The 15,003-nt window shown below is 35.3% G+C and overlaps 1 protein-coding gene across 1 annotated transcript; it reads left to right on the top strand.

Annotated features, from left to right (window-relative positions):
- Positions 1-8,470: 8,470 nt before the first annotated feature.
- On the top strand, positions 8,471-9,430 carry LOC127540131 (olfactory receptor 5M11-like). The gene has a single exon (XM_051964707.1). It carries the CDS (start codon positions 8,471-8,473, stop codon positions 9,428-9,430), a length of 960 nt encoding a protein of 319 aa, XP_051820667.1.
- The last annotated feature ends 5,573 nt before the right edge of the window (positions 9,431-15,003 follow it).

The following is a 15,003-nucleotide window of genomic DNA, read 5'->3' as shown; positions in this document are numbered from 1 at the left end:
TATCACTTTATTAGACAATTTATTAGTCAATTCTACTTCACTTTTTTCAATGGAATACATATTTATTATCTATCTGTTACAAATGCAAGGGTATAAAAAAATTGCCCCAGTCCACAAACTATTTTAAACTCTACAGGGATAAAGATGAAGAATAAACAGAGATTACTAACTGGAAGATAATTTTAAGGAGAAAATATTAACTAGAGAAATTTTAGAAAAATCTTCACGGATTAACAAAATTGAGCCTTGAAGAAAAATAAAGATTTTGAGGGATTGGTGTTAATTAGTTAATATAGCACCTTACAATTTCTTTCCTCTTTTGATCTGATTTCTTGTGCAGCATGATGAATATAGAAATATGTTTATAAGGTTACAATGCTCAACTTAAAAAGAGCATATAATCAATTCCCAATTACTAAATAATTTCCAGATTGAAACTCTGCCGAGACAAACCATTACCCAGCTATTAATTTTGTCTTAATTTTCTGTGCTGGATGTGAATCAATTACACGCTTTTTGAAAGTATATAAACATAATAGGTCATATACTCATGTTCTAATTGATTTCTAGTTGAAAAAAACCTTTTACACAGCTTATTCTTTTTGTTGAGTCCAAATCTGCCTTTGGGGATCTGGTACAATTTTCTCCTAGTTCTGTCCTGAAGGGCAAACCAGAATAAATCCAAGACATCTTTTATAGAAAAAAACCTTCATATACATAAATATGATGAACCTGCCAACTCCAAATCATTTCTTCTCCAAGCCAAAAAATCTCCAATTCTTTCTTTAGCATTGTATATAGTGAATTCCATATTTTCATTATAAATAGCATATTATTCTATACTCTATAGGAATATGGGTACCATGACATTTGTTTTGAATTAAAAGTAAGTTAGTTTCCAACAGTTTGGGGCAAGACAGTTTATTCAATTGTAAAATGTTAAAATCTAGTATCCAGATGGATGCAAGATAGTGTATTGGAATAGTCATCCAGTATAGAGGGCCAGAACTCTGAAAAGGTGTACTTGAATCAAGGACAGCATGGCACTTATAGTTAAACACCTACTCAGTGTGAGATAATGGTTCTCTATAGGGTGATATAATGGCTCTCCTAATAGATGGTGCATGCTGAGTGTGCTGTAGTGATGCAATTATACTGAGGTATTTAAGGGAGTCTCAGACACAGAAGACTCTCTGAGCCACAGATAAAGAAGCTTCTCAGTCACAAACACAAGAGAAGAAGCTAGACTCCAGATTCCAGAATCTGGACTTTACCTTTTGATGGCTAAACATGAGGCCCTAGAAACTCAGGGCCTTGCAAAGCATGGCACAAAGCAGCTCCTCCTTAGCTCAGTGGAGAAGTCCCTGTGATCTGGAAATAGGGTGAATATAAAAATAGACAAGCAGGAAACTTTGGTAAGGGCTAAACTAATCACTTCCATTTTTTTTAGGTGAAATGGGGCAAATACTAAGAAAAGAATCTCCCCCACCCCAAGGGAAGCATGCAAAATGCATAATTAGTTTAATAAAGAAGCAAGGTTTGTTGATAACATGAAAGAAGATCAATGGACTCTTAAATATATTAGAGTTCACGTCTTCTTGACTATCTAAGGGAGAAAAATTAGAGCCAGATATGTGGGACCTAGTGGGAGAGCATCTAACTGAATATTATGAGGCAAAAGGTATTGATTCAATTCCTGAAGAAACATTCTCATTCTCTCTCTCTCTCTCTCTCTCTCTCTCTCTCTCTCTTTCTCTTTACACACACACACACACACACACACACACACACACACGTGTGTATATATATATATATATATACATATATATACATACATATATATATATATATATATATATAATTTGCCTTTGTGGGTGGAAGGAGGAGGAAGAGTGGGAGGGGAAGTGACACCATTAGTACTACCCATGCTTGTACACCCCTGTGAAACAATTACAAAAGGCATTAATTAAAGCTAATGAGAAAGGGCAGGATATATCTGATTTGAGAATAGAAAAATACTCTGAGTTAAAACTCTTCAATCAAGAAAAAAAGAAGATATACTCCTTTTAATCTGGAAATTTTCAAAGATCTGAAAAAGGCTTTCACTCTTTATGAGTCTACATTGTGTTACATTAAGATGTTATTAGAGAATTTGGCTTTTGAAAATTTAACCCATAATAATTGGAAATCTCTAGCAAAGACGTGTTTGGAACCTGGACAAAACTTGTCGTGGCTTTCTGAATATAGTAAACTCTGTAGGATACAAGCCCAGTGAAATAGGCAACCTGGAGTTAATATACCAGTAACCTTTGACCAACTAGCAGGTGCAGGTCTTTATGTAGACACTTTAGTCCAGATTAATTATCCCATAGCAGTATATAAATAAATTGCTTCAGCTGCTATCAAAGCATGGGACACCCTCCCAGGAAGGCTAGATAGAGGGGAAACCTTCACAAAAATAGAGCAAGGTCCAAATGAACCTTTTGCTGATTTCATGGGTCATCGGCAGACAGCTGTCATATGAACTATTGGTGAAAATGCAGCAACAGAAATTATGATAAGATAACTTGCTAAAGAAAATGTTAATGAGGTTTGTAGAAGAATTATACTAGGACTACACAAGGATGCTCCTTTGGAGGAGATCATAAGATGCTGTGCCACAGTGGGCACAAATATCTTTTATATCCAGGCTATGATGCAGGCTTCTCAAGATCCGAATATGGGAAGCCAGAGTCCCTTTTGGCAAAGGACTTCCAGAGACACTCATCAACGTTTTTAATGTGGTAAAGTAGGACATCTGAAAGGTCAATGTTGGCAGAAAAGATTGGGAGAACAAGACCCCAAACCCTATGTCCAAAATGCCACTGAGGCTTCCTTTGGGCATCAGAAAGTAGATTGACTTAGGGAAATAGGAAGCAGGGTTCAGCCCCAAGGCCCCAAGCAAAAAACACTTGGAGCATGATGGCAGATGATGTTACAACCAGAGAGTCTCTAGAAGTTCGGCACTCTGACATGATCAATCAGCTGAGAAACAACCTGATGGGAAAAGGGATTATAATTGGGGAGAATAGAGTTGTATGCAACTAGGACTACTAAGATTCCCCTGGAGAGGTGAAATCTGTTCCTGTCCAGACTATAGATCCTTTGCCTCCAGGCAGAGTAGGCTTGACCATTTCACCTCCAGAGAGTGCTTACAAAATAGTGTCCATCCATACACTAATTTGGAAAACTGGGGAATGTGTAGCTAATATCCCAGTCACTAATACAGGTAGACAATGTGACTTATCACCCAGGAGAAGTAGTAACATCAGGTTTACTGATACAGACTCCTAATAGGCAATCTGGTAATATTTGCCCAGATTATGACTCCCAACAACAGAATCCAGGAATATTCTAGACTGCAACTGTTACACTGACCATCTCATGCTTACTATCTATGTAAATGGCATACTGTTGAAAGGGTTGGTAGACACAGGTGCAATTTTTGATAAAGATGCACTGGCTCTGGCAGACAGGTTTTATAACCCCCCAGAAGGGCAGTGTCCAGTGCCAGCAGCTCCACTATCTTTAGAGAATCTGCAAGTGATGTGCAGAGATCCAGAAAGTAATGAATAGAAGGGACCAGATAGGTTAACTGCTTGGGGGAGAGAGTTTACTTGTATCTCTACAGATGGAGAAGGAATCAGAAGGGCACCAACAAGCCATATTCACCTTGTCCATTGGAGAGAGATGAAGCAGACCCTTGAAACAAAGGAGAAGACCCAAGAAAACATTGGGTGGTTTCATCGCTGACTGGGTGCACCACTGAAAGAGCATGGCAGTGATGGCTATTGACTCGTGGACAACAAAAATTGTCAACAAGACTGCTGCAGGACTTTAAAACCAACAGGAATCATTGGATTTCCTGAGACATGATGAGGCTGTTGTAGCACTTCAAAATCTACAAGAATCATTGGATTCCCTGACACATGAAGTAATGGAAAATAGATTGGTTTTGGATTATCTTTTGGCGGCTAAAGGAGGTGTATGTGTGATTGTTATTTATATACCCTCCTTCTAGGACTTATGGACATGTATATTTGTATTTTTTGTTATATCACTATGTTGATTCATGTTGTTATATCACTACTAGCCTGAGTTATTATTATTATGTGCTTGTATAATAACTCCCATGCTGATGGATTTGTGTATACCTGTTTGAATTTCAGCCCAAAGGAAACCTGATAACAATATCTGGTTTGACTCCTCATTTCCCTTTGGTGTTTTCATCTCTCTTCTAAAAAGTCAGAAAGGGTGAGATCACCTCCTTCTTGGGATTCTCACCTTCCTTCCTGAGAAGTCATCAAGGGCATGTACTTGAATGAAGGACAGCATGGCGCTTACAGTTAAGCAAGCACTCAGTGTGAGATAATGGTTCTCTTTATGGTGATGTAATGGCTCTCCTAACAGTTGGTGCGTGCTCAGTGAATAAGGTGTCTTGGATTTGATTTATCTACTTCTTAAACCAAAGGAAGGAAAAACACTTGAGAATATGACATTCATTAGACCTAGAAAGACACATAATTGGCCTTATTCACCTATAAATATATATAGACACTCTTGTGTCTATAAATAGACACTCTTGACTCCCCTCATCTCCTGCTGACCTTGTCAGAAATGTCAAATACTGGAAAGGATAATGAAAAATATGTATATTGATGAATTGTTGGTAAAGTAGTGAATTGGCCCAAACATTCTGGAAAACAATTTGGAACTGGCCCTAAAGGGCTATAAAGCTGTGACCTATCAATACCATTACCTAGTATGAATTCCAAAGAAATCAAAAACAAAACAAAACAAAACAAAACAAACAAAAAAAAGTAAAGGGACCTTTATGTAAAAAAAATCTTTATAGCAGCACTTTTTGTGGTAGCAAAGAATTGGAACTTGAGGGGATGCTTAGAATTTGGGGAATGGCTAAATAAACTGAGGCATATAAATTATAATGCAATACTATTGTTCTATGTAACAATAAGAAGCGATGAGGAGATAGTTCCAGAGGGAAAAAAAAGATTTTTCAAATCCTAAATGAATTAATAATAATAATAATAAGAGAAATGAGAAGAATCTGGAGATTATTGTATACAGTAATGGCACTATCGTAATAATGAGGAAAAGTGATGGTCAATATAGCGATCCAAGAAAATTCTAAAGAACTCATGATGAAAAAATGCTATATACCTCCAGAGAAAGAACTGATTAACTCTGAATACAAAGTGAAGTATAGTTTTCTCATTTTCTATATTTTTGTTATTTTTATTTGAAATGTGACTAATAAAGAAAAATATTTTGAATGATTTCATATGTATAAGTAATTTAATATGGCTTGCCTTCTCAGTGTGTGTGGGAAGATGTGGAAGAAAGGGACAAAATTTGGAACTCAACATTTAAAAATCAAAGAATGTTAAAATAATTAACTAATTAAAAGGTTAAAAAAAAAAGGCAGGGTGAACTACATTATCAAGATGCTTAAGTATGAATTTCAGCCAGCAGGAGATGAGAGGAGTCAAGAGTGTCTATAAATAGTAGTTAGATTAACAAATCCTAATTTAAGTTTTTCTGTCAAAGTATGCTTGTGAGTTTTTGTTTAGCATTTCTTTTTTGTAGGAAAACAACAAACTGTTCTAAAGCTGAAAAATGAAACTAAATAAAATAAAAGTAGAATACCTTCACTGAGAATTATTACAAGTTTCAAGTGAGATAGAAAATGGGGAGTGTTTTGTTAGCTATCACAATGTGATGATGTATTTAGGCTTCCATTGGTGAATAAGGCCAATTATATGTCTTTCTAGGTCTAATGAATGTCATATTCTCAAGTGTTTTTCCTTTCTTTGGTTTAAGAAGTAGATAAATCAAATCCAAGACACCTTATACTACTGCAGTAATATTGGATCCAGGAAGGCCATGCCTGACAGGCACAAGTTCTCATTATCAAATTGGGAAAGTTTTCTGAATGGATCAGTTGAGATACTTTGAATTCTGCCAAACGAAGTTTGGAGATACTTAAAACTAAAAAGTAACTTATCAGGGCATGCATTTTGTTTAAAGGAAAACAAAAAGTAACAAAAGAAGGAGGGCTACAGATCCCTACAGTGTAGTAAACAACCCAACCTCACCTAAGAAATAAATTTTAAAAACAAAACAACTTTGCAAGTGTAATAGGCAATTGACGTACATATACAGAAGGCCTAGGAAAGATATCACAGTGAGAAGGAACAAAAAAGGATGATGGAAAAGTGCTAATGAACCAAATAATTAATAATCTGGTGAAAAGAATCTGATGTTGCAAACAAAATCAAAAGCCAATGAAAAGGGGAACAGCAGTGGATGACATGAAGAAATAGTGACACAGAAGGGAGGAACATCAATGTGTACATCACTTGGAAAATGGGGGAAGATGGAAGGGCCTTGCACACTCTGGCACATGGGACCACGAAGATTTAGAAATGATAGAATGACTGAACAACAACAACAATTGTAATTCAAGAAGAAAAGGGAGGATGATTGAAGATCTTACAATTTGGGGGAACCTTCATCCATGAAACCAAACAATTTTGCAGGTCTAATGGAAGTTGACACATGCACACAGAATATCTAATATATGAACTTGTGTGTATGTATATACATATACAATATATACATAGATACATATGCATACATAGTGAGAATATATAAAAGAAAGATAAAGGGAATAAAATAATGTACAAAATGAGCAATAATCACGTGATTATTGAGACTTTTTTTTATAATATCACAAATTATAGTACAGGAGAAACATATATGTCTGAGTCAGAATTAGTGCGTTCTAATCATAGCTCTAACACTAACCCATAACGTCACCTTTGTTGAGTAACTTCTTGGTCAGATGCCTCATTCTAATTATGAGATAGGCTCTATGAAGTGTAAAATGTATTCTGTTTTAAAAATCTAATAGTTCTGTATATCTTTTGACTTGTTCCATATCAATGATATATTTGAGATAAAAGATTATCCATGATGCAACTGGGAGGGATATTTTGACATATTGGATTCCATTTAAACACCATAAAAAAAGTTTACACAATCCCCCTTAATATAAAATTTAAAAGTAAATGGAATCATATCACCCAAAACAAACTCATGTTTGTGAATATGATTTCACCAATTATGATTATTCTCTGGAGACATTTACCCAAGTGATTCTTGTTTCCTTGGAAGGTATTAGAGAAATACTTAGGGGAAACAGTCCTCAAATTGCCAGAGAGTTATAAGTCATCCACACGTTTACCCAGAAGTCAGATGTCTCTGAGAAGAGTGCTCAGATATGGTTGGATCCTTTGGACCATTATGTACCCTGATTTTTCAGCTCTTTAGCCTGTTTTCATTCACTTGAAGTAGCAGCTGTGTGATAACAGGGGTAAGTGTGTGATATCTCCGCAAAAGGTGGTACAATAGATGAAGTTCTGGGGGTCAGAAAGAATCTTCTGAGACTGAAATGTGGCCTCCTACACATATAAATCATGTGGCTCTCGGCAAGTCACTTAACCTTATTTGCCTCTGTTTCCTCATTTCTAAAATGAGCCGGAGAAGTAAATGGCAAATCACTCCAGTATCTTTGCTCAGATTATATTAAATTATATTATATTAAAATATAATAAAATTGGCCTCAAAGGTAAGCTTACTATACAAACAAGTGCTCATCATTTTTTAGTTATTATGGGAAGAGCTGTAAATATAAAGCTGTAAATATAAAGACCAACCAAGACAACCAATTAAATCATATCTGCTTTCAAGAAACTCACAGTTTAATATTAGATTGTATATGAATGATAGTAAATAGGAGATATAAAGGAGAAGTCTCAGAGAGAACTTGCTTAGATTAGTGAAGATGAGAAATAGCTTCCTGCAAAAGCTATGATTTTGAAACTTGGAGGATAATTTGGCAAGATCACAGGCAGAGATGAGGCTGAAGAGATTTGGGATTGGAGGCAGCCACTCAAAATGCACTGAGTAAGGAGAGGGAGCTAGATGAAGAAAAATGACATCTCTCTCTCTCTAGTTCCCAGGATTTCTTTTGTAAAATCAGTGATGGTAAGCATTTGAGCAGAATCCTATGGCATTTTAGAACGATTATTAATATTTTATTTTCAATCTTCTGTAGACTTGAGGAAGGTGTGTTGAAGAAGTTAGCCATTTTAAAATATTTTTACATATTTCTGTGTTTAGGTAAAAAAAAAAAAAAGCTGTGGATTAGAGAATGACAATCTGAAACACAAAAGACAGTGTGCTTTAATAGATTAATTCCTTTTCCATAAAGTAACCACAATAGTTCTCTCTGTTGCTTAAGGGAGAAGGAAATAGTTTGTGAAATGCAAAGAGCTATATTATATCATCTTTAATTCATTTCTCTTTTGTTTCCCTTGATGTCAGAAGACCACAAAGACCCAGGGACATGCAAAACTTTAATGGCAGCATTACAGTTACAGAATTTATTTTCCTTGGACTCACAGATCTTCCAGAACTACAATATATACTATTTGTGGTTTTCCTTGCAATCTACATTCTTACCCTATTAGGAAACTTTGGAATGATTGTGTTGATCATACTTGAACCCCGCCTTCACACTCCCATGTACTTTTTTCTTATTAATTTGGCTTTTGTAGACTTGTGCTATTCCTCCAATGCAACGCCCCAAATGCTGGCAAATTTGTTATCTGAAAGAAAGACCATTTCCTTTGTTGGTTGCTTTCTGCAGTGTTACTTTCTCATTGCTTTTCTGCTCGCTGAGTATTACATGTTGGCTGCCATGGCCTATGACCGCTATGTTGCCATCTGCAGCCCCCTACACTACACGGTGAAAATGTCCAGAAGAGTCTGCATCTGCCTGGCCACATTTCCCTATATCTATGGTTTCTCTGAAGGTCTTCTCCAATCCATCCTGACATTTCGCTTGTCCTTCTGTAGATCCAATGTCATCAATCACTTCTACTGTGCTGATCCCCCTCTCATCAAGTTGTCTTGTTCTGACACCTATCTCAAAGAACATGCCATGCTCATCTCAGCTGGGTTCAATCTTTCCAATTCGCTTGCTATCATTCTCATCTCCTACGCCTTCATTCTGGTAGCCATCCTCCGCATTCGCTCTGTTGAGGGAAGGAGGAAGGCATTCTCTACCTGTGGCTCTCACATGATGGCTGTTACTTTATTTTATGGGACTCTCTTCTGCACGTTTGTGAGACCTCCCACTGACAAAAGTGTTGAGGAATCCAAAATTATAGCTGTATTCTATACTTTTGTGAGTCCTGTGCTGAACCCACTCATTTATAGTCTGAGAAATAGAGATGTGAAAGCAGCTTTGAGGAATGTGCTCAGGAGAAATCTACTGAAGAAGATGGCTTCAAACATATCATAATATCACCCTAATCAGACAGTTTAATCTTCAATTATACTTCACTTTATTCAATGGAATACATATTTATTGGCTGTCTGTTACAAATGATTCAAGGCTATACCAAAAAAAAAATTGCCTCAGTCCAAAAACTATTTTAAATTCTATAGGGGTAAAGATGAAGAATAAACAGAGATTATTAATTGGAAGGTAATTTGTAGGAGAAAATATTAACTAGGAAAAAAAAGCTGTTGGATTAGAGAATGATAATCTGAAACTAAAAATCTAAAAAAAAAATTCTACTTGTATTACCTAAATTGAGCCTTGAAGAAAAATCAATATTTTGAGGCATTGATGTTAATTAATTAATATAGTACTTTGCAATTTTTTTTCTTTTGATCTGATTTCTTGTGCAGCATGATGAATGTAGAAATGTGTTAACAAGAATTGCACATGCTCAACTTAAAAAGAGCATATAATCAATCACCCATTATCTAATAATTACCACATTGAAACTCTGCAGGGACAAGACTATCCAGCTATAAATTTCATCTTTATTTTCTGTGCATTATTACAGATGTGAATAAATTACATCCTTTTTGAAAGTGTATAAACATAATGCATGCTTATGTTCTCATTGGTGTCTAGTTGAAAAAAATCTTTTAGAAAACACATTCTTTTTGCTGAATCCAAATCTGCCTTTTGGGATCTGCCACATTTTTTTCCTAGTTCTGTCCTCAAGGGCAAACAGAATAAATCCAAGACGTCTTTTATAGAAAAACCTTCATATATATAAATATGATGACCTGCCAACTCTAAATCTTTTCTTCTCCAGGCCAAACATCTCTAATTCTCTTTTATTACCACTGTCTATAGTGAATTCTATATCTTCATCATTCTGTACTCTATAGGAATATGGGTACCTTGGACATTAATTTTGAATTCAAAGTAAGTTAGTTTCCAACAGTTTAGGGCAAGACAATTTACTCAATTATAAAATGTTAAAATTTCGATGCAGGATAGTGGATTAGGGCAGCCATCCAGCAGACCCCCCCCCAATAGCTTTAAAATAATGTTTTAAATCAACTTCTGGAGCAGCAAAACCCACAAAATATCAGGGTGATTTTTTTTTTTTCTAGCTTAAGAAAGCCTAACAGGTTATCAGAAGAAGTCTGTTACTCTGGGGTAGAGGATGGTCCAATATCCACATATGGTGGTGACAAAAGTAGGGGCATCAGCAGAATTTGTTTGGGAATTCTCAGCCCAAATATGTTAAGGAGATCAGATAACTGATTGGAAACTGATTACAAGGTACTATTTGCTGGCACTGGATATACTTGACACTAATTGACAATCATATTGCCCATACAGCTCTGGATCACATCTCCAAGGTAGAGATGGGTGTTAATTATTGGTCACAGGGAAGTAGGGCCCTGATCACAAGACTGAGGCAAAGAAGAGGGCTAGTCATAATCAGTACAGGTGAATATGCCAGCAAGACAACTTAAACTTTGTGCAATCACTGTCAAGTTCACATAAGATTTGGCAGCATATATGTTAAAGGAATAGAGGTCTTGGAGTATGATATTCCAAGGCAAAGAATTTAAGATTACCATCAAGAATACCATATGCATCAATGCTGAGTATAATTTTTCAGAGGAAAATTGTATATTTAATGCAAAAGAGCATTGTCAAGCATTTTTGATTAAAAGACTAGAGTTGAATAGAAAATATGAAATTAAAACACAAGATTCAAGAGAAGCATAAAAAAAGGGGGAAACATGAATGAGAGACTAGGTATAAGGCATTCAATAATGTTAAACTCTATATGTTTGTATTTGTATACAAGAAGATGTTACCTGGAACTCATAAGACTATAATTATTAGAGCAATTATAAAGGAATTTATAGTGACAGATGAAATGGCTGTGATATAGATTATGTTTGAACATCTAGATGGCTCAATGGATAGAGCACCATTTTTGGAATCAAGTTTTCAAATCTGGCCTCAGATACTTGATACTTATTTAACTGTGTAACCTTGTAATAACCGTATAGTTCCAATTGCCTTGTAAAAAATGGCAAAGAGGAAGTAGCCAAAGCTCAAAAAATGAAGAGGTGAGAAAGTAGAATTCACTGGTAGAAGGAAGAGGTAGAATGAGGAACAATCTCATATAAAAGAGGCATTCAAGGAAGAGCTTTTACATTGAAGGGGAAGATGAGAAGGATGGCTAGGGTTTGAGCTTCACTCTCTTCATAATTCTTTCAAAGAAGGAAAAAATCTATATACAAACCTAATTGTGAATAGGCATGGAATTTACCCAATAAAGAAAAAAAAATGGGAAGGAGATAAGAGAAATAGGGTGTAGGTGAATGAAAGTGAAGGTGGATTAAGGAAGGCAATGGTAAGAATCACAATAGGCTTTTTTTTTAATAATTTTTTATTGATAGAATGCATGCCAGGGTAATTTTTTACAGCATTATCCCTTGCATTCATTTCTGTTCCGATTTTTCCCCTCCCTCCCTCCACCCCTTCCCCCAAATGGCAAGAGTCCTTTACATGTTGAATGGGTTGCAGTATATCCTAGATACAATATATGTGTGCAGAACCAAACAGTTTTCTTGTTGCACAGGGAGAATTGAATTCAGAAGGTTTAAATAACCCGGGAAGAAAAACAAAAATGCAAGCAGTTTATATTCATTTCCAGTGTTCTTTCTCTGGGTGTAGCTGCTTCTGTCCATCTTTGATCAATTAAGGCTCTCTTTATCAAAGAGGTCCACTTCCACCAGAATACATCCTCAAACATCATTGTTGAGGTATATAATGATCTCCTGGTTCTGCTCATTTCACTCAGCAGCAGTTCATGTAAGTCTCGCCAGTCCTCTCTGTATTCATCCTGCTGGTCGTTCCTTACAGAACAATAATATTCCATAACGTTCATATACCACAATTTACTCAACCATTCTCCAATTGATGGACATCCTTTCATTTTCCAGCTTCAAGCCACTACAAACAGGGCTGCCACAAACATTTTGGCACATACAGGTCCCTTTCCTTTCTTTAGTATCTCTTTGGGGTATAAGCCCAGTAGAAACACTGCTGGATCAAAGGGTATGCACAGCTTGATAACTTTTTGAGCATAGTTCCAAACTGCTCTCCAGAATGGCTGGATGTGTTCACAATTCCACCAACAATGTATCAGTGTCCCTGTTTTCCCACATCCCCTCCAACATTCCCCATTATCTTTCCCTGTCATTCTAGCCAATCTGACAGGTGTGTAGTGGTATCTCAGAGTTGTCTTAATTTGCATTTCTCTGATTAATAATGATTTGGAGCATATTTTCATATGTCTATAAATAGTTTCAATTTCTTCGTCTGAGAATTGTCTGTTCATATCCTTTGACCATTTATCAATTGGAGAATGGTTTGATTTCTTATAGATTAGGGTCAGTTCTCTATACATTTTGGAAATGAGGCCTTTATCAGAACCTTTGATTGTAAAAATGTTTTCCCAGTTTACACAATAGGTTTTTGAGGAGAGAAGGAGAGAAAGACAGAGAGACAGGGAGACAGAAAGGAATAGAGAAGGAGAAGGAGGAAGGGAGAGAAAAAGAAGAGACACAGACAGAATGATAGACAGGTAGATAGAGAAAAATGCAGAGAAGAAAGAGAACAAAACAAAATGGGATGGAAAGAAATATACCGTGATCAAAATTGTGAATTTGAATGGGATGAGTTCACTCATAAAATGGAAGAAGGAAGCAGAATGGATTAGAAACCAAAATTTAAGAATGTGTTGCTTAAAAGATAAGCTGTTGTTTCCCTTCATTCTTGAAGAAGATCATGACATTAGGAATGTGAAGCCATGGCATGCAAGTGAATTGAATTTAAATGAGAGCAGTCTATGCAAGGTCAACTGCCTCACTTTTCCCTTTGGAGCCATCTGTATGCCATGTCAAGATATAGATCAAAATGACTGGCTACACAGAATTAAAATAAAGGGCTTGGAACAGAATCTAATATGCTTCAGTGAAGTAAAAAAGGCAAATAAAGCAATTAAAATGTCAGAGAAAGCAAAAGCAGAAACATACCTAATTAAAAGAGATAATCACCAAAATTGCATTATGCTAAAAGATGATAAGTAGTGAAATAATATTAAAAATATTCCAGAAAGTTTCGCTGATAAAGGCCTAGTGAGTATAGAATGAGTGAGAGTAAGAACCGAATCAAATGTAAAATCAATCAATCAATCAATCAATCAATAAATAAATAAGATCTATCCCCTAATTGATAAATGGAGGATATAAAAAAGCACTTTTCAGAAGAAATCTAAGCTATTCTAATGGGAAAAAAAATGTTCTGATTACTATCAATTAGTCAATTGCAAATTGAAATATCTCTGAGGTATCATCTCATATCTGTCAGAAATTACAAATGTTGGGAAGGATGATGAAAAATATGTATATTGATGAATTGTTGGTGAAATAGTAAACCGGCTCAAACATCATGGAAAAAATTTTGGAACTGGGCTTAAAGAGCTATAAATCTGTGATCCATCAATACCACTAACTAGAATGTATTCCAAAGAGATCAAAAACAAAAACGGAAAGGAACTTTTATGAACACAGATATTTATAGCAGTATTTTTTTTATGGTAGCAAAGATTTGAAACTTGAGGGGATGTTTATAATTTGGGGAATGGCTAAATAAATTGAGACATATAATTTTGATGCAGTACTTTTGTTCTATAAGAAGTGATGAGGAGATAGTTTCAGGGGAAAAAAGGTATTTCAAATCCTATATGAACTAATACAAAGAGAAATGAGAAGAACCTGGAGATTATTGTACACAGTAACAGCACTATTGTAATAATGATATAATAATAATAATAATATAGTGAAATAAGAAAATTCTAAAGAACTCATGATAAAAAAATGATATATACCTCCAGAGAAAGAACTGATGAACTCTGAATGTAAAGTGAAGTATAATTTTCTCATTTTCTATATTTTTTCTTATTTTTATTTGAAATGTGGCTAATAAAAATATTTTGAATGATTTCATGTGTATAAAAATTTAATATTGCTTGCCTTCTCAGTATGTGTGGGAAGATGTGGAAGAAAAGGACAAAATTTTGAACTCAACACTTAAAAATCAAAGAATGTTAAAAAAAAAAAAGTAATTAAAAGTTTAAAAAAAGCAGGGTGATCCGCATTATCAAGATGCTTAAATATGAATTTGGGTCAGCAGGAGATGAGGGGAGTCAAGAGTGTCTATAAATAGTAGTTAGATTGATAAATCCTATTTTAATTTTTCTGTTAAAATATGCTTGTGAGTGTTTTGTTTAGCATTTCTTTTTTATAAGGAAACAACAAACTGTTCTAAAGCTGAAAAATAAAACTAAATAAAATAAAAGTGGAATACCTTCACTGAGAATTATTAGAAGGTCCAAGTGAGATAGAGAATGGAGAGTGCTTTGTCAGCTATCACAATGTGATGATGAATTTAGGTAAATACATTGATAAATAAGGCCAGTTGTGTGTCTCTCTAGGTCTAATGAATGTCATATTCTCAAGTGTTTTTTCCTCCTTTGGTTT

The sequence above is a fragment of the Antechinus flavipes genome, chromosome 6 (assembly GCF_016432865.1).
Source record: "Antechinus flavipes isolate AdamAnt ecotype Samford, QLD, Australia chromosome 6, AdamAnt_v2, whole genome shotgun sequence".
Lineage (NCBI taxonomy): Eukaryota > Metazoa > Chordata > Mammalia > Dasyuromorphia > Dasyuridae > Antechinus > Antechinus flavipes.
This window is presented reverse-complemented; position numbering and strand designations above follow the sequence as displayed.